General features: G+C 47.1%; 2 protein-coding genes across 2 annotated transcripts in view; one reads left to right on the top strand and one right to left on the bottom strand.

The window, feature by feature from the left end:
* Positions 1-1271: 1271 nt before the first annotated feature.
* On the top strand, positions 1272-10188 carry COA6 (cytochrome c oxidase assembly factor 6). The gene is made up of 4 exons (XM_087829000.1): positions 1272-1336; positions 1383-1398; positions 1837-1994; positions 9510-10188. The coding sequence occupies exons 3-4, from the start codon at positions 1851-1853 to the stop codon at positions 9603-9605; spliced, it is 240 nt and encodes a 79-aa protein (XP_087685126.1). The 5' UTR covers positions 1272-1336; positions 1383-1398; positions 1837-1850; the 3' UTR covers positions 9606-10188.
* Positions 10189-11770: 1582 nt separating this feature from the next.
* Positions 11771-20433, bottom strand: part of TARBP1 (tRNA guanosine 2 -O-methyltransferase TARBP1) — a 54988-nt gene continuing 46325 nt past the window's right edge. The window contains exons 25-30 of the mRNA XM_087828999.1: positions 17709-17790; positions 15796-15967; positions 13318-13509; positions 12978-13102; positions 12485-12621; positions 11771-12157 (exon numbers count right to left, since the gene is read on the bottom strand). Coding sequence (XP_087685125.1) covers positions 11989-12157; positions 12485-12621; positions 12978-13102; positions 13318-13509; positions 15796-15967; positions 17709-17790 — 877 coding nt within the window. The 3' untranslated portion in view covers positions 11771-11988. The remainder of the gene's footprint in view (positions 12158-12484; positions 12622-12977; positions 13103-13317; positions 13510-15795; positions 15968-17708; positions 17791-20433) is intronic.

Raw genomic sequence — 20433 nt, 5'->3', positions numbered from 1 at the left:
AGCTCTCTTCCCCGCTCCCCAGGGAGTCCCCCTGGGGGAACATGCCAGCGCCATGCCATCTCCATCCCTCCGAGACCCCGAGACCTGCAACAGGGGAGCAATGGGCAGCAGCAGCTTGTCCTGGGCTCGCCCCCTTGACTTCTCTGAGCCAGAGCAGCCCAGCCTGGGCTCTCCTGCTGCTGCTCCCATGCTCTGTCTCACTGTCCCAGGTCTGCCATCAGGGACCCAGTGCCCCTGGGCTCAGGGCTGTGTAGCCCCTCCCTTTGGCCATCCCCATCCCCATTTAATACGTTTCATTCTTCTTTATTCGCCCCTCCGAGATGGGTACTTAGCCTGCTCCACTCCCGCGGGGCTAACCTTTCAAGGCGGGGGTGGAGGGGCTGTGGTGGAGCAAAGCGTCCACTCTAGTCACCAGCTATCACAGAAACAAGTACTTCCCCATCGGAGGAGCCACCTTCGGAGGTGCTCAGCTCTTCATAAGCCCTGAAACGCGGCCGCGCTGAGCCCGGAGAGGACCCGGCGCAGCCCCGGCGCGGAGCTGGGCGCGGAGCTGCGCGTGCGCGGGGCGGGCCCGCAGCCTCGAACCAGCTTTTTAAATAAAGGGTCTTTCACGTGCTAAAACCGGCAGCCTTTCAGCGTCCCGCGCAGCTCCTTCCGTTCCTTTTTCAGATACCTGGGCGTTCGGGGAGTAAAAAGCCACAAGCAGATGAAAACAGTACTTATTTCCCGCGCGGGCCCAGGCCCCAGCGCTGCCCCCCCCCCCGGGCTCCCGCCGACGCCCCAGGACCGGCCGCCAGGCCCCTCCCCGCCGCGGGACAGCCGCGGGCCCGGTGGGGCGACGACGTCGAGAAGCCGGCCGGGGAGAAACCTCGCCCGGGCGGGCTCGGCGCCCGGGGCCTCGGCTCAGGTCCTCACTCGCCCTTCGTCTGCCGTCACCCTGCTCTTCCCGGGGCCGTGTCGCGACTCTTTCCTTCTTTAGTTTTAGGAGGTGAGCCCGGCGCCGCTCCCTCCCGAAGCCGCCCGGCCGGGGCGCGCGGAAACCTCGGGGCGCGGGGCGAGGCGCGGGGGGCGGGGCCAGACACGTGACTCCCGGGCCGCTCGCCGCCCCAGGCCCCGCCTCCCTCGCCCGGCAGGGCGGAAGTCCCGCGCAGGTGGAAGCGCGGAGCCGGAAGTCCCGCCCCTGCCGCGTCCACGGCAGCCCGTGGGGGTCAGTGCGGGTCCGCGGCCCCGCCAGGTGAAGCGGGGGCCGCCTGAGGTGAGTCTCGGCGCCTGGCCCCAGCCCGCGGGCGGCGGGACCCCCTGCGGCGCCCGGACTCGGCCCGCGTTCCCCTCCCGGTGCGGCGCGGCGCGAGCCTTCCTCGGTCGGTGGCGCAGAGGTCCGGCTCCGGGCGCGGAGAGGTGAGTGTGCGGCGGGCCGCGGGGCGGACCTGGGAGGCCGCCGGCCCTCGGCGCCCGCGGTTCCTCGTCGGCGCGACGGGGCGGGCGCGCGTCCTGCCCGCTCCTCGCGCCGCGTGCGCTGGTTTGGACGGCGGGCTGGCGCGGACAGCGCCCGGGGAAGGGCGCCGCTGCCCCGTTTTGTCGATGGGGAAACTGGCTCGAGAGGAGCGACAAGGGAGCGACCCTCAGTGACCGCGACGAGGGGGCCGCGGCTCTGGCTGGGGCCCCCGGCCCGGCCCCGCGGGGGGCGCGCTCGGGCCGCGGGCGGGAGCTTCCGGAGCTCGCTGCCCGGGGCCGCTCCGTGGAAACCCCGAGGCGCCGCTGGGAGGCCGGGCTGCGGGCGCGGCGCTGCTCCCGCGCCCGCTCCTGGCTCACGTCGGGTGTTGCTTTGGCCGACAGCTGGGGCCGCGAGGATGGCGGCCCCGTCCATGAAAGAAAGGCAGGTCTGCTGGGGAGCCCGGGACGAGTACTGGAAGTGTTTGGACGAGAACATGGAGGACGCTTCTCGGTGCAAGAAGTTAAGACGCTCGTTTGAAACAAGCTGCCCCCAGCAGTGGGTAAGCCACACCTGCGCGCGTTTCTGTTTGCTCGTAAAGCGTGGAGGGTGCGGGGCGAGCGGTAGGCGGTGAAGCGAGGCGGCCTTAGGCACGTTCACGCGGCGGGAAACCCGGTCCGGCCGGCAGGCTGGGGCCTGTGCTGTTACCAGGCCGCCCCTCGGACAGTGTCACGTGACACTTTAAGGCTCATTGAGACACAAAACACATGAACAAAGCCAAAAAACCCAGCCCACTGAGTTGGTAGACTTCTTTCTCCAGGAGCTTCCAAAGGGACAGTATTTAATCTTGGGCAAATTCGTTGGCCCAGAGCTACTCTCACAGTTGCCTGCCGCACATAGTCATGTACCCAAAATACAGTGAGGAGCTTAGAAAGTAAAAGAAAATGCTGATAACGGCAGCTTCTGCCACCAGCTTGCCCCAGACGCCTCCCTGACAGGTGTTCCTGCTCTGTATGGTGGGTGCTTAGTATGGCAGGGGCTGGAAAAGGGAACCTACACATTGAGCTTATTCGTAAGCCACGCTGTGTTATGACACTTCTTCGTCAGTCAGTACCCTTTAAGATGAGTGCTCTGGGGAGCAGCTGGAGCTCAGAACATCCAGGCCACGTGCTCAGTATTGGTCACAGTGGCAGCGCTGTAAGGCCCAGCAGGTGGGCAGGATTTGAACCTGATTTGTCTGCGTTCTCACAGCATCATGCTGCTCCAGAGTCTCCCAGGTAGCTTGAGAACAGATCACTTTAGAGGTGAGGTGGCTTTAGGGTCTTCACCTTCTCACACCTCAGCTTTTTTAGAGGAGACTTGAAGGAGACCACTAGCAAGGTGTGATGGAGGGGGGGGTGATGTCGGAGGGCTAGGTGGGGAATGAGCTCAGTGAACAGAAAGTGCATTAGGTGACCTCTTCACCTTTAAAACCAGCATGAGGCAACTTGTCTCATGGGATTACTATGAAGGTCAGATGTCTGACTTGGCATATGAACTGAAAACTGCTAAGTGTGGGTCTTGATGATTGGATTAGATAATGATTTAGGGGGAAAATAGTTCTACATCTCCGATTATTCCCCTTAGATTCATTGAGAGTGACTCTTGGCTTAAGAAGTAGTTAAAAAATTATGGGAGTTTGGGCTGACATCAAACCTGATTCCTTTTAGACTCGGTACCATCACTGCCCACGCTGTCCCCTTCTCACTCTGCTCTCTAGCCGTGGTCACTGAGAACAAGATGGGACTGAGGACAGGGAAGGACCTGGGTCTCTGCAGGTGGGAGTGGGAGTGATGGAGGTGAAGAGCCAGCCCTCAGAGTAAGTCGTGGCCAGCATGTGGGCAGGTCCCACCCTCACCCCACCCCCACATTTTCTCAGGAGACCCTTGTTATTGTGAGACCGGTCTTTTGACAGCATCACGATAATTATCCACTGAGGCTGCATATCAGAATCAGGTGATTTTTTTAAAAAATAGCTATGTCCCAGTCCTCACCTCCAATCTACTGAATTTCTGGAAATGGAATCCAGACTTCTTTCAAAAGCGCTCTGGCTCCCCAAGTGATTCTGGTGGAGCTCAGTTGGGAGTCATTGTCTTAGCCCCTTTGGTCAGTCACACTGCTGTCCCCTGATCCCCACTGCTTTTTCTCCAATCCAGTGCCTATTGACCCTCCCTCTCCCCTATTTTCAGGGCAGCTTCTGTTCTCTGCATCATAAAAGGTTTTTACAGCCAGCCAGTTGCTTCTTTATGGTGTGTCTCTTCCGCTCATGCTCAGGCTGAGAGCCCCTCAGGAGGCCTCCCTCTCTCTCGTCACTGCGCCCTAGTCACAGCTAACACTTCCTGAGTACGAGCTCTGCGCACTTCAAACCTCTCATCTACCTCATGTAATCCTCACAGTACCCAATTGTGTAGACAAGGACACAGGCACATTGAAATGAAGGCACATGTAAGTGCAGAGCCTGGATCTGAGCTCACAGGTTGAGTCCTGCCCCACATGCTTCTTCCTGTGCCTGTCATGCAAGAAAAGGGCCCATGAAAACAGCCAGCTCAGTCTCGTGTTGTTCCAGAAATGCAGTCTTAATTCAAGTCTGTTTAAACACAGAAGCCCTGTCTCCTGGGTCCTGTCACAGTTCACTCCCTAGTATTCCTCCGTCTCAAGCAGCCACTGCTTCTTGGAGTGCTTTCCTGTGTGTCTGGTAAATGCCAGCAGTCTTTAGACACCTTTCTGTGCTACCCCATCCCCAGCCACTCCTGGCTACAGTCAGGGCCTGAAGTACCACTTACAGGTTGATGCCCAGATCTGCATCCCAGCCCAGCCCTGTCTCCACCTCCACAAGCACCTATTGAGCTTTCTGGGTGGATGTTCACAAGGACCAGCCTCTGCATAGACAAGACTCAACCCTCCCCAGCAGGCGTGTCCTCCCATGCTCCCAACCTCAGTGAGAGACATCAGCATCAACACAGGCAGTCCCAGAGAGCAGGGTGTCGGCCTTCACCTTGTGTGTTGCTGAAGGAGTGTTCTCAGGAGGGTCGCACAGGAACACACACAACAGCCCTGCAGTGTGTTTAAGGAACAGCAAAGAGAGAATAGCAGAAGTTAGGGTCCGAGAGGTGCTGGGAGGACGTGGACGGTGGCTCTTAGTCTGGATGACATGGGAAGCCATTGGAGAACCTTGAGTTGGGAGAAAGGAGACCAGTGAGGAAATGAAAGGGGTGACAGTTGGGATCAGTGGGGTGTTGGCATCAGGGTGCTAGAGGGAACATGAGGAGGCAATGGTCCGAGGATAGATCAGGACTTGGGACTGTGGAAGGGCTGTATTTGTTGGTAAGGACAAGGTCTAGGCTTCGATCCTGGGAGTCAAGAAGATGGGAGGACAAGACCATTGAAGAGGTCAAGGAGCCGAGAGGCCAGGGCATTGGCAGGATTAACCATGTGGGTCCCAAATGAACCCGAGCTGAGACTGTTGAAGAATGAGCTATAGAAGGGCCAACAGGAAGGGAGGTGGGGAGCAGGGCAGTGTTCTCGTGGACTCTGCAGCACTGACAGCCACAGCCACTGGCACTTAACACCGGCTCCTCCACAGCACTGCTCGTTCAAGTCCACAACTGGTTCTCCTCAGCCTGCTCCTTGGTCTTTTGCTCCCTTTCACTGCGCTCTCTGCTCAGGTGTGACCTGTTGCAGTCTTACCCAGTAGCCATAGAATGAAGACAGCTGCGTGAGGAGGTGGGGAGGTGGGCGGGAGGGGAGAAAGGAAGTATCGGTGGAGTGCATTCTGTGTGAGATACTGTCTTCATTCAGCCTTGTGAGGTCTTGAGCGAAGGTCAGAAAGGTGAAATCATTTGTTCAAGGTCAGCCAACCCATAAAGTTGTAGAGGGGATTTGAATGTATGTCTCTGATTCCAAAATTTGTGTTCTTTGACTTAATGGAAGTCACAGCCAAAGATTTACAGTGAATCATTCTGTCATAAGACACTAAAAACACAAATTCGTTACATAGTATGTCAAACAGCTAATAGGCAAGTTTTGTCACAGAAACGAGGCACTTTGCTGGTCCCTTTCATATCACTCCACTCCCTGTACATGGTCTTAGTCAGTCTCCTGTTCATAGCTCAGGAAGGAGCAGGGATCAGGCCCTTCTAGCACATCCAACAGCATCCTCCACAAGTAGAGCAACCACACCTCCAGGATATCGGGTCCCAGTGTCAATTTCAGATATTTTTCCTGTAAAACTTTAATAAGTCTCAAATTCCAAATTTTGACACTACTGCCGTGCATCTGGATTAGTGGTTTAGAGGCCACTCTCACTATCTGTACCCAGTGCCTCTCAGGAAATGCTTGCTGATTCATTAGCCTTTCAGAGAAGGTGACATGTGTTGGGGGCCCTCAACTAATTGAAGGAAGTGAAGGCTGGGGAGTGGGCTTTTCAAGCTGAGAGTGTGGTACATGCCAAGGAGGCAAATGCAAGAGAAAAGCCATTCTGGAGATGGGGTAGCTGCGTGCAGGGGCTGGTGGTACAGAGGATGGGCAGGTGGGCAGAGATTATGCCATGAGAGGGCTTGTCTTACGAGGGGTTTGGATGTTAACCTTGAAGGCCATGGGGCTCCTTTGAAAGATCTTTAAACGCAAGTGACAAGATCAGATGTGGGTTTCAGAAAGATTGTACTTGGCAGCAGTGTGACCGATGGATCGAGGAAGGTGGAGAAAGCAGGTCGAGAGCTGTTAAAACCACCCCAGTGAGATGAGGGCCTGCCTGTGGAGACCAGGAGGGGAAAGACATCTGAGTGTCTGGGCGGAAAGTGGCACAGCACTGAGGTGGCCACTGGAGGAGAATCACATGTGGAGAGGAGCCAAGTTCTGGACAAGCTGTGACTGAAATGATGGAACCTCTAAATGGGATTGTCTATTAGGCTATTGGAGACAGGACAGGAAATGCAAAGATCTATTGATTTGCCACAAAAAGTGTTAAGGACATTGTCCACTCCTCCTGTGGTATCCCTTGTATATAACAGCCGCCCAGCTTGGCCAGCCGGAGACCACCAGAAGTCTGTAGTCTGCCAGTCAGATTTATTAACATGCTGTAACCAGGGAGACTGACCACACACCAGAGGAGCTGTGGGCATCTCACCAACCAGAGGGAAGGCCAATCAGGATTTGGGGAAAGGGTGGGGTTTAGGTGAAACTGAAACAAAGGGGTGCTTTAATAGGCTTAGAGCAAAACAGGGCTGAGTACAAATAGGTCATCGTCAGCTCGAGGTTGAGAAGTGGACCTGGGGTCCTGTTCCCAGATAAAAGCTGTATGTCGTGTTCAGAAACCTTCAGCTGAAGCCCTGCACCTGGTTAGACATCAAGGCTGCTCCAAGTTAGAGCCTTAGGTCCTCCGGGCAGAGTGAGTCTTTCTCAGTTGTGCATACTCAAGAAGCAAATTCCTGCTAGTCTGTGATGTCAGAGAGCAAGATCTTGGTGAATAAGAAAGCAGTCATCGCCCAGCTGGTGTGGCTCAGCGGTTGAACCTGGGATCCAGGAGATGGTGGTTCTATTCCCGGTCAGGGCATGTGCCCGGGTTGTGGGCTCGATCTGTAGTCAGGGGGCCTGTAGGAGGCAGCTGATCAGTGACACTCTCTCATCACTGATGTTGAAGATTTCAAAAAAAAAAAAAAGCAGTCGTCACTCAAAGCAGTCTCTTAGAAAACCCCATGGCTGTTCTGTGTCCTGGGAGAAACATTCAAGTCGAAGCAGCTTTATTTGTGTCTCATCCTAGCTTGAGACAGGGCTGGCAGGGTCTTACACCCAGTCTCAGCTATGTTTCACTTCCTCAGGTGCCACTGAAATATGTAAGAATTCAATCCTAAGAAAAGTTTACAACAAAAGTGTTTTCTATTCTGACAGTAAAACAAGTGACATTCTGCCTTTGCCTTGTCTGCAAAGGAGCTCAGATACAGGCACTGACGGTCCTGTGGTTGGCCTTGGTTTCCCACCTCTGGGATTGTGCTGCTTTAGGGTGTGGGGCTTTAAGATACTTCACATTCTTTTTTTTAATTCACTCATCCCCCCTACTTCCTCCCTTCTGTCAACCATCAGCTTGTTCTGTGTTTCTGTGGGCCTGTTTGTTTTGCTTTGCTTATGCATCTGTGTTGGTTTTTTAGATTCCCCATATAAGTGAAATCAGTATTTTTCTCTGTCTGACTTATTTCACTGAGCATAATACCCTCGGTCCATCCGTGTTGCAAATGGCAAGATTTCATTCTTTCTTGTTGCTGAGTAGTATTCCATTGTGTACATGTACTCACCGTCTTTACCCAACAGTTTATTGATGGACACCGAGGCTGCTTCCCCATCTCAGCTATTATACATAATCCTGCCATTAACATAGGGGTGCATCTGTCTCTCCGAGTTAGTGTTTTTTTCTTTGGATAAATACCCAGAAGTGGAGTTGCTGGGTCATTTGGTAGTTCTATTTTTAATTTTCTTAAGGAACCTCCATACTGTTTTCCACAGTGGTTACACCAGTTTCCAGTCCCACCAACAGTACATGAGGGTTCCCTTTCCTTCACATCTTTGCCAACACTACTTGCTTGTGGATTTACTGATGACAGCTGTGCGAGGTGATGTCTCATTGTGGCTTTGATTTGCATCTCCCTGATGATGTGATGTTGAGTACCTTTTCATGTAATTGCTGGCCATCTGTATATCTGTCTATGGAAAAATGACCATTTTTTAACGTAGAGAATTTAGTTACCTTTAATTTTATTAATTTTTGCCACTAAGCTTTCTTTAAGATTATATAACTATATTATTTTTTTCTCCAAAAAAAGTTTTGTATTGTTGAATCCAGTTAATACTTTGTTGAGAATTTTTGCATCAAGGATATTGGCCTTTAATTTTCTTTTGGGGGGGGGTAATGTCTTTTTTCTGGTGTTTGTATCACAGTAATGCTAGATTCATAGGATGAATTAGGAAGTGTTCCTTCCTCTTTGATTTTCTTTTTTTTTAAATAGTTAAGGATAGGTGTTAATTCTTCTTAAATGTTTGGTAGAATTCACCTGTGAAGTCGTCTGGTCCCAGATTTTTGTTTGTTGGGAGTTTTTTAAATTATTGCTTCAGTTTCATTACTAGCAATAAGTCTGTTCAGATTTCTTATTTTTTTTCCTGGTTCGGTCTTGGAGGGTTACATACTTCCAGAAAAATTGAATTTGTTGGCATGTGATTGTAGTATTATTTTTTAAGTGGGAGGACTAATGCTGCCTGATTTTATTTTCTTTTTTAAATATATCTTTACTGATTTGGGAGAGAGACAGAAACATCAACAATGAGAGAGTCATTGATCGGCTGCCTCCTGAAGGCCCCCAACTGGGGATCGAGCCCAAAACCCAGGCATGTGTCCTGACTAGGAATCAAACCCTGACCTCCTGGCTCCTACGTGAATGCTCAACTGCTGAGCCACACCTGGCCAGGCTGTAGTATTCTTTAATGATGTTTTATATTTCTGTGGTGTCGGTTGTAAATTCTTTCATTTATGATTTTATTTAATTTGGCCGCTTTCGTTTTTTCTTGATGAGTTTGGCTAAACGTCAATTTTGTTTTTTCAAAGAACTAGCTTTTAGATTCATTGATCTTTTTGTTTCTGCTCTGATCTTATTTCCATCTTTCTGTTTACTTTGGGTTTTGCTCTTTTTCTGATTCCTTTAGTTGTAATCTTAGATTGTTTAGGATTTTTCTTGTTTCTTGAGGTGGGCCAGTATAGCTATGAACTTCTCTCTTAGGACTGCTGTTGCTGCATCCATAAATTTTGAAAAGTTGTTTTTTTATTTCCTGTTTGATTTAGACTACATTTCTTAAGAAGGTTTATGACTTAATGGTCTACGCCCTTTTCCAAGACCTTTATACATCAAATGCACTGGTGTGAAATGGTTCTAGTATATCAATAATTCAGGTCACTTGTAGCAAATTATTCATTATAAATTGTATATTTAAATCTGTGCTTTTATTTAAACTAAGCTGCATAACTTGCCCTTTTTTCAAATTCTTTTTTTCTCAACAGATAAAATATTTTGATAAAAGAAGAGACTACTTAAAATTTAAAGAAAAATTTGAAGCAGGACAGTTCCAGCCTTCAAAAACAACTCCACAGTCGTAGGCTGTTCCTGACTTTTTCAGAAAGGTGGAAACTATTTTTTTTGGACATTCAAAAGTGCTCCATTGACTATGGGACAATAGTAGTTTGAGTCATGGTAAACAATATATATATAACTTAATTAAAATGATCAAGTAACAGGAGAGTCCCTCAATCAGACAATGAAGAATTGAAATAAAATGGTATGAAATATGCTCAGTTTTAATTTAGTAAAGAAATCCGTATTTTAAGAAAAATTTAAAGCCTTTTATAAGAACACATGTATCTGTTTTTTGGTTGCAGGATAGTAGTAGGCAGATATTATAGATACCGGTAGATACTGAAAAAGTAGGTTGTGTAGCACATCAGCCTGAGCATCAAAGGGTCTCAGGTTCGATTCCCTGTCAAGGGCAGGTACCTAGGTTGCAGATTCTATGCCAGGCCCTGGTTGGGGCACATGTAGGAGGCAACCAATTTCTGTGTTTCTCTCCCCCTCCCTTCCAATCTAAAAATCAATGGGAAAAATATCCCTGGGTGAGGATTAACCAAAAAAAAAGTAGGTTGTCATTATGTGTCCTGGGAGTTACCATTTTAATACAAGATACAATCATCTTTTTTTGTAAGAACTTAAAATATATAGGTAAAATAATAAAGACCATCTACCAAAAAACTTAGCTAATGTCATACTTAATGGTGACAATGAATGTTTTTCCCCAAAAATCAGTAACAAGGTAAGGATATCCTCTCACTTCTATTCACAACTGTTGGGATTTTTTTTGTAGGTAGGAATCCACTAAACACATGCTAATTGGGAAGGAAAAATAAAACTGACTCTATTCACAGATATTATCTCTGCAGAAAATCCCAAAAAATCAACAGAAAAGCTCCTAGAACTAATACGCATATCTTGGAAAAGTGGCAGGAACCAAGGTTAGTATACGAAAGAAAATCACATTCTTGTATACCAGCAGTGAACAAGGGGTAAAAGTTTAAAAGAAAACAATGACTTAAATTTTAGAAGCTGACAGTACCGAGTGCTGATGGGAATGTAAAAATAGTAAAGCCCCTTTATTTAAAAAAAAAACTCCAAACTGTTTCTCAGCCAGCTTTTTTGTAGGTATGGACTAGTAACAAGCTGATGCTAAAATCTGTATGAAAAAGCAAAGGACCTAAAGTAGCCAAAACAATTCTGAAAAGAACAAAGTTGGAGGATTCATATTACATGATTTCAAGGCTTATTATAAAACTAATCAAGATAGTATGGTATTGGCAAAAGGATAGAGTTCTATAGAACAGAGTCCAGAAATAGTCAACTGAGTGCACAAAGGTGTAAAGGCAACTCATTGGAGAAAGGACCATCTTCAACAAATGGTGCTAAAAAACGATGTCCATACACAACAAAATGAACCTTGACATAGCCTCACACCTAGATCTGTAGTCTGCCTTAGTGAACTGCTCTGTTGTCAGTGTTAATTTCTTAGTTCTGGTAAATAAATGCCCATGGTTCTATAAGGTCCCATTAGAGCCATCTGGGAACTACGTACTGTCTTTGCAACTCTTCTGCAAAACAAAAATTATTTGAATAAAGTTATAGAAGAAAAATGCTATGTAGATAACAAACTCTGAAATTTAAATATTAAAAAGGACCCAAACATAAGCGAAGTTCATTGCTAAATGGTGATAGTTACTATTAAATAATGAAGTAATCCTGGTGTCAACGAAGTCAGAACAGAACAGAAACAGTGAGTGGGACCCTCATGGGTTCCATGATGTGCAAGAGGAAGTCACTTCCCACTTCCTTTAGGTCCACGTTGGCAGCTGTCAGAACACAGACTTTCTAACCACTACTGAACTCTGAGCAAAGGTGGCAAACTGATTATTTCCTTAAAAAACTTCAAATGAATGATTATGGCCTGGTTCCTGGCTTTAAAAATAAATTAAAACCTATTACCTGAGCATCGTGAACTTCATAGGGAAGCAGCTCAGCACCTTGTCAGACATGAGCCCCTGGGAATAAGTAGAGACAAAGCAGCAAAAATAGGCCAACCACCTCTTCATGCAGAGCCCTTGCTTCCTTATGCCGTAGGGGACAGTGGTCATAGACAACAGCTGCCGTAAGTCTGCCCACTCCACAGTATACTTTTCTGACGATAATAGTTTCTAGGAAGAAATGATCTTTTTAAAATATATTGTTTTATTTCCATAGTTGCTTAAAACATTTTATTAAAGAAGAGGACAACATATAATAATATGTTTAAGGCACATGAAAAAGTTTGGCATTAAATTGTAAGAAAAAAATACTAATTATTCCAGTAAATTCAGAGAATTTCATTTGTCCAAATAGTTTTGTTTTGTTTTTTAAATGTTCCATTAGCACTGATAACTCATCTCCAAGAAGGGGTGGACCTCAGGACTGGGTGCCCCCGCGCCTGCGGAGCTGCTGTCTGGTATATTCCCAGATCAGCAGAGCTCCACTCACGTGGACGTTCAGCGAGCGGATGATGCCCTGTTGAGGGATTTCCACACAGACGTCCAGCTGCTGGATCAGATTTGCTGGGATCCCTTCACGTTCATTTCTGGTGAAAAGTGGGAAGAGAAAGGTTACTTTTGTAATAAGCAGTATTTTTCTCAGATATTCTTAATGTTACTAGAAGAGAGCGATTAACAAAATGAAGTAAGTCTAAGTTACCAAGGAAATAAGAGGCTAACAGATTCATGGGTCAATTCTGTGTTCACCTGATCATCCCACACAGGTGAAATAAAATGAAAAGTAGGTGGCTTTCCGTGAATGTTACCAGTCAAAGGTCAAGTGCAGGCATAATACCAGGTGTAGTATCAGGAGTCCAGATAAACTAAAATTTCTGAAGCATTTTCTACACCAAGCCTGAGAAGGGTTTTCTTACCCCAGCAGGAGCAGAGCCCTCTCGGGAAAGCAGTAGTGGGTCAGGTCCGCACTCCTGGCTGTCTGCTCCACGCCAATGACCGTGTAGCCTTCTGCTTTCTTCTGCTGCAGGTAGCCCGTCAGCTGAGGTGGTCTTACCTTGAGCAGAATATTAAACCATTCAGTTACAGCCCTACTTGGAGTAAAATCAAGAGTTTTTAAAAAGTAAAGGACAGAATTACACACCATAAATAAGAACTTCCCTAACATCATAGAAATTTATAAAAATTATTCCTACACCAGCAGGGCACATTTTTCTGAAAATAATTCTACATTATTGATTTCTAAAAATAAAAGGAGCAGGAGAACAGAAATGGGCTGTATTTTACTTCAAGAATTATTTTTAAACTATTAAAGGCTGGACTACTATAAACTACTACAAATGAACTGCTGCACAAAGATGGAGTACTACAGATTTTAGCAAATAAATTTTTAATAAGTCACTTTGCACCCACCTCCACTAAGGGAAGCCACTGTTCGGCGGAGACGCTGAGATACTGGAACTGTTTGTCACCTACGCACTGAAGGTTGCCGACGACCAGTGCCGCAGCCCCAAACACCTCACAGGTGCGGCACAGTCCTGCACAAAGCAAGCTGGATCACTGTCTGCAGGGAGAGGCCAAGCTCAGAGCGAGCTGGATCACTGCAGCGTGATGACAGGCGCATGATGTCCCATTCATACTCCTGGGACTCCCAAAGGGGTCACACATGGAAAAGAGCTGGACCTGGCAGTGTGCTGAATGAAAGTTTTCAGGATCAAAGATTTTAAGGGAGCCCCCAGAATACCACAGTTACCTCCTAAATTGGTGGGTTTATCAATGAGTGAGGCCACCACAATCAGTCGACTGATAGACTTTCCAAGCTTGGCAGCACGATCCTGAAACACTAGCTCCAGGTCTAAATCAGGAACGTTACTCTTCCATGGGATTATCTTCTTCTGAACGTCAGTCCACTCGGACTGGGTGTCTGCTTCACCTGAGTTAGAACCTGGGCGGGGAAAAATAATCCCATTTATAAGCCAGTCTCATATACTGTATGTCCCCAAAAATATACACACACTTTAACAGCTGGTAGCTCAGACTTGAAAATGAAATGTATTTAGTAAGCACTGCCTTTATCATTATTCAAAGTGTGTATATACATTTTTGGGGACACCTGACATATATATATATTATATACATGTTTATATATTTTTAAATATATATGTTTAATATATATACATATATATATAAAAAACACATATTTTAAGAGTTTAAAATGATAGTTTAGGATGAGATTCATTAACTAAAGAACTTTACTTGGATTCAGACACAACTGCCATTTTCACCAGTGATTCTTTTAAGTTTTCAGATTCAACTCTACTAACCATGAAAACATCAGACACCCTTAGACATGCTTTGTTTTTTTTTTTTTTTACAGTTTAGCATATCCAAAATTGGGAAGCATCTTAGAATCCATAGGGAGTCATAGTTTGCTATTTTTTTCTTAGAGGTACATAAAATAATGGTGTATATCTTACAACCAGTAGTGTGTTAAATTAGAAGTTTCTGCAGAACTATATTCTTGAAAACAATATAGTCTTTATCTTCAATTCTAAGTACTGGGGGGGGGGGGATTGTGTTCTAAAGTAAAGGATGTTCTCTCATTGGGTACCCAGCAGGTAATTTACCTGTCTGTCCACAGTGCTTCGATCTCCAGCACAGCGCTGAGATGACCCTCAGGCTCTCCTCAGCCCTGTCCTACTCCAAACTGCTAACTGAGCAACCAAGGATCACTTGGTTACTGGGGATGGAAAAGACATGCTAACAACTACCCCACAGCACTGCAGAGAAGCATGCTCTCCAGAAAGGAATTATTAACCTCAGGGGAGGGAGGGCAAAGAGGAGTGCCCACAAAGGCTCCAGTGAAGGACAGTAATGTGCAAGGCAGTGTGGACTGATCCAGCATGTTCGCGTCCACAGGTGTGGAAGGAACACCGGGCAGCAGCTGCACGCTGGTGTGGCTCACAGCGTGCCGTGGACGGAGAAGGCTCCAACCAGATCACAGGGGCTTTGCACATAACGATAAAGAGTTTATTCTACAGATAGGAGCCATTAAAAGGTTTAAGGAAGGGGGATAACAGAAGTCTTGAGTTTTAGAAAAATCCCTCTTAAAAGTGATGGGAGGAAAAGTTGGGGCTGGAAAACCATGAAGAGGCTCTTGCATGAGTCCAGGCAAAGACAGGACAGTCCAAGTTAAGTCACTGCAAGAAGGGTCACAGGACAAGCACCCTGAGCGGGGAAGCCAATTCACCAAGAGAAAAGAAAGGAATGACCTGTATGTGACAGTGTTACCACTCACAGAAAGGGTATGGAAGGGGCAGGTGTGACAGAAAGGTGAATCCAACTGGGACGTGTTGAGTTTAAAGAGCTTATGGCAGGGGTGGGGAACCTTTTTGCTGCCAAGGGCCATTTGGATACTTATAACATCATTCGTGGGCCATACAAAATTATCAACTCAAAAATTATCTATGAACAAAGCTAGATTTATTGAATTTTGAGTCCCACCTGCAGTTGCCTTGGCAAGGCCAGACCAAATGATTTCATACGGCCCTCGGGCTGGACGTTCCCCATGCCTGGCTCTTGGAGTGTCCAGTGGCCCAGGAAGGAGGTGGGGCAGAGAGAGATCAAAGTTTCAGTGATGGTTACGGGCTAGGGAGTCAGAACAAGAACAGCTGTGACAATGACAAGAATGTAGACCTTGGCTACACAACTCTTAAGATTAGTTGTGATTTTAAAAATGACTCTTGGATTTTTAGGGATCAAGCCCCACAAGCTTGGCTGTGAAGGGAAGGTGAAGGGGAGGAGGAGGGCGGGCCCTAAGGAAGCTAGAGGAAGAAGGTGGCAGGTGAGGTGACATCCAACTAGACCAAGGATGCATTCCTAAATGGGACAAGACATTTCATAATTTGGCCCTTTTTAAAATCTATGTTTTACAGAAATATATAGTTGGAAAGCAATGAATATTAACAATAGTTCAAAGAAAAGAGCAGCCACTAGCTTTATATAAGGAAGCAGATCAGGCTCTCTGCCTTTTTATAGCAAAGCTAATGGCCAACTAAAAGTAATACTCAAAGTTATACCACGTTTTTCCACTGTCTCTTCTCCAAGTGGAGGAGCAGAGTTCACCACACAACAAAAAGGTACTTTTACCAACCGCCTGTTCTAAGTAACTTAAACCAATAAGCTCAAGCAAGTCAACACTGGGCAAAAGTAAAACAAAAATTATTTTTACCTACGTCCTGCTGAGCCCAGTCACCTGGCCGTAGTTCACGAAGCTGAGTTGGAGAAAGGTAGCGCTGACATCCTGCATCCGAGGGGATGTCAGTGAACCTGGTGAACTTGTCAAGGGCAATCCACTCGTCCTCAACAAGGCCCGAAAGGCGAGGAAGGATGTAAAATATGGTCTGAAAAGAAAACCTAAATCTAAATCTTTCCCTTAAAAATAACAAAGAAATACATAACTGTTTCAAGTATAACTTCTTATTACTGATGTGTTAATTTTCCCAAACTATCATATCTGATCAAATTACAACCTTTCTGTCTTGTAGCAACTGCCTATATATGTGATATATGTGTCATCTTTCTTAAGAAATCAGGGGCTTAATTCAGGACCATCCCTGAGAGCAGGGGAGCTTCCACGCTGGGGTCCCTCCGCGCACATGACAAACCGTGTGCTCTCAATGAACAAAAGTGTCTGGAATCAGTATTGATGCTGGACAGCGGTTGGAAAGATGCTATTTACTCATCACCTCTGTGCCAGATCCTCACCTCACTACCACTTAGCCTTTCTTGGCTTCAATTCCTCATTTGTAAAGTGTGGATAAAATCAGGTTAAAACAGCACATGAAAAAGGCATTTTGTAAACTGCACAGTGCAAACCACTGTTTAGTCATCACATGAACAGTCCTTCCTTTCTCCCCTACAAGGACTGAGAACCAGAAAGTCACCCAAGGTCAACAGCACATGAGAAGCAGAGGCACGGGGATGAGGCAATTTTAAAATGAAGCAGTAAATACAGAACATGCAGTAAATACAGAACATGCGAGGCTTCATAAAGTCTAGAATGAGAATGGTGTTCTCATGCAGCATCTGTGTAATCTAGACTCGCATCGTGACTGCAGCTCGATACCTAGGTAGGTACTAACACAGCTACACGTGGACAGACAGAGTTCTGTGCACCAGGATTTGTTTACACACGTAGTTATGATTCACTCATGAATGGAGAATGAACTACGTAGAACATGAGAGAGGCCGTCAAAGGCAGGGAGAGAGGAAAGCAAGGACTTACTCCTGCTGGAGAACTGAACAGAGAGGTGGCTTAACCTAGGGAGGTAAAAATTTCCTTCAGAAAAACACCAAAGCGCTCTGGGAACTAGGGACACATAGAACAGAGCAGGTTAAATATGTAAAAACCCTAAACAACGTTTGCAATAAAGCAGCAGAAAGTACACATGGTGCTCTATGGTGACTAACAATCAATAGAGCTGCATTTTTTTAAAGGCCATGTTATTAGTAATCCACCAAAACCACTCACTCCTGCACAGCGGCCAAAGGCACTGACACTTCCAAGTTCTATAGCGGAAAGAGCAAGGCCAAGTGTTTCCATCCAGAGGGAGAAAGGAAACGTCTACAAATTTTAGTAATTTAGACATCAAGTTAACTGACGTACACACCAGCTGTAAAAGACACATTTATGGTTCTTAAAATCACATAAGCACATCTGGTAGGTGGTCTGTCACTTGGTATACAGTTTCCGTCACCCAGGTCCAGAAAAGGCAGTGAACAGCAGGGTAGACCTTGGTCTTTCATTAGCGGTGGGCTTCATTACAACAAACTCTCACCTGCACAAATGTTCACTCACTTCCTTCTAATGTCAGAACAGATTTCTGTTCAGAGTTAAATATTCCCCCTTCCAAGCCCAACACTGCCTGAGAAACAAAGTGAAAATGACGAGCCAGTTCCACTGCTTAGGAGTGAAAGCAAGCAGGTCACCTGCATAAAGGACAGTTAAACTCGGCACTTCAGGTGTTCAGGTGAAGCGAGCAAGGGGAAAGGAAAGCTCATCGTAACCCTCCAACAACTCTGCCAAAAGGAAGCGTGGGGTTGAGTACGGGAGAGTGTGTGCATGTGACAGGCTCTGCTCACCTCCAGACAGTAATCCTCAAGTGGGTGAAATGTTGCAAAAAAGAAATGGTCTTGGATGCGTTGCCAGTTCTTCTTGGCATTCCTAAGGATTGAAAATCAGGTATGAGGTGCAGACAAGGTAAGGGGAGAAGTCAGGTACCTTACAGAGGTGCTGCAGAATTTAGAAAGATCAGAAATTTTGTGAATTTTATCCTAAGATTTATACACATCTATCTCCAAGACCAGCATACTTTGAAAATTGACACAACATTTGACCTTTTGAAATGAAACACAAAAACTGACAAAAAAACTCTGTCAAAAGTCATAGAACAAAGAATGAATGATTCACAGGAATGGAAGCCAGGTCCTCACTTACAGTGTGGGGGTCAGTCTAGCGGGGTGTGCAGAGGCCTGTGCTCCAGCCAACGTGATGGGCAACTGAGGACAATGGGAACAGCCTCAAATGCCTGGGAAAGGGACCTCTAAAGGGGAACTCTATAAGAAATCTGGGTTGGAGTCCTTAAGTCTCTGCCAGTAAACACCTTTTTCAGGAGAGAAAACCATGACTAACATCCTGTTTTCCACTCTGAAGATAGGCAACATGGAGCCAACTGTCACCAGTTTTCATAAACCAGACAAATTTAATGTGAGTAGGTCTTGAATTCTTAACACATCTGTCAAGTTTTAAAAGGCAAAAGAGGCAAGGGTGAAAATTCAGCATGCCTGGCAGGTTTCAGTTTAAATTCATAATCCGCAAGCCAAAAGCTAAGTAAGCAGCTTCACTTTCCTGGCAGGGTCCCTCTCCTGTGGCCACGCCCCAGGTCCCAGCCCCTCACCCCTGGTGTCAGCAGACTCGCCACCAGCGGGCAGGCGACCATGCTCCCATCTCACAGGCAAGGGACGGACCTACGACCGCCCCACACACCTGTCCTCTTTTCCCTTTGCTCTCAACAGTCTCTCTTCGAAGGACAGCACCCCAGGGTGTGCTCTAGATTCCCCCTTGGACTCCGCTCCACATCCTTCCTTCAAAATTTCTCGTCTTCTCTAGCCTTTCCTCTGGCCCACTCCAAAGAGCTTTATGTCTAACTTTGAAAAGCAAAATGGACCCTTATCCAAGGGTTCTTTAGTCGGGACTCGGAAATGACGAAGGCACAGCCCCACACTGGAACGCTGTTGGTAGAAAACGCCCGTCTTCGGGAGGAACAGTTTTGGTGGGGAGAGGGAGGGACAGCAGGTCTTGTTTCTGTGGGACCCGTCCCCACTGTTCAGTTCACCAACTGATAACCTTCAAACACAAAGGTTACCAAAAACGAAACTAAAGCCCTCCTCTGATGGCACACCCACCACCAACTGCTGTCCTTCCCACTTACAGGGAAGTCGCTGGAGAATTATCTGCACAGCCTGGCTGTGTTTCACCCACCTTGTCGCCCGTTTGTAAAAATTAAAGACGAAGTATTTCAAACATTCAAACAAAGAAAACAAGACACCAATGAACCCATCACCAGATTTAACAAAGGTGAACATACTTCCCACCACTCTTTGACCCACTTTAATTTGGTTCTGCCCTCCGACCGACGGCACTGTTGAAACTGCTCCAAGTCCCAGGGGCGCCTTCAGGCTCTCACTTGGCCTTCCCTCCAACCTGTGCGCTCCTCCGCCCCATTCCCTCCCGCTAACCTAACCCGCCACTGCCCCCTCCTGCCTGCCTCTCATCTGCTCCTCACTCGTTTAAAACTGCAAAAGGAAACTGGCTGATGCCAATCTAGAGTCTGAACTCCGAGGTTTCCCCAGTTCACTCAATAGTAGCCTCCAACTGTCTGCCCTGCCCGGGTTCCTGCTGCCCTGCTCCCTCCTCAGTCACCTGCTATGTCACCTGGGAGCAGGGCCACGCCTCCAGCCTCCATGGGTCCCACACACTGTCTCCTTTGCCTGGAAATCACTTCCTCCATTCTCCATTGCCTGCTTCCGCTCTCCCTGTAGTGTGGGCTGCAACAAACCGGTCCAGAGTAAACAGTCCGCACGTTCTCACCACAACCCCGACTTTCCCTCAGAGGACTCGCCGTGATTCAGACCTTTCTTAATCGGTGTGATTATTTATTTAATGCCCGTCTCCACCTGACTGTGGAGTCCAGGAACACAGAAACTTCACCTGCCTGCCTCCCTGTGGCTGAGCCTGTCGCAAAGCCACTGCTGAGGACGTCGGCGTTCCAAGAACTGCTTCCCAGCAGGCTTACCTATTCTTATGGTTTTATCTCCTACCTGGTACTAGCATTTGAAAAAGAAAAGTTATTTCTCAAAAGGGTGTTTCATTGCTTAATAAAAAATATGAGCTGAGCCCACTGTTCTTAGAAATCAAAACACAGCTACCAAGAATTCTGAGCAGAATCAACAAGCAACTAAAACACCTCAACACTGAACAGTAAGTCACAATCTGCTCCTGGAGGGAAGTACACACTGACACACAAGCCTATCCGCATGGTCAAAACCCGTCTGTGCCCTCGGCCCCTCCACCAAAGACAGGCCGAGTCCTGGGAGCAACCGTCACTGGGCCGTCACTGGGCCGTCACTGGCCTCTGACTCAGACCCAAGCATTCAGAGGGATCAGCGTGTGCTGTCAAACAGAAGCATAACTTCACTAATTGTACATTAAAGTATGATTTGGAACAACTTATGCAGTTTGAGTCTGGCTCACTACACAATACAAATGCTCCCTGAAAAATATTAATATGTACACAGCCCACACCAA

This window comes from Miniopterus natalensis, chromosome 21 (assembly GCF_054644295.1).
Source record: "Miniopterus natalensis isolate mMinNat1 chromosome 21, mMinNat1.hap1, whole genome shotgun sequence".
In the NCBI taxonomy this organism is placed as follows: Eukaryota; Metazoa; Chordata; class Mammalia; order Chiroptera; family Miniopteridae; genus Miniopterus; species Miniopterus natalensis.
Note: the sequence above shows the minus strand (reverse complement) of the source record. Positions and strands in the feature narration are given on the sequence as shown.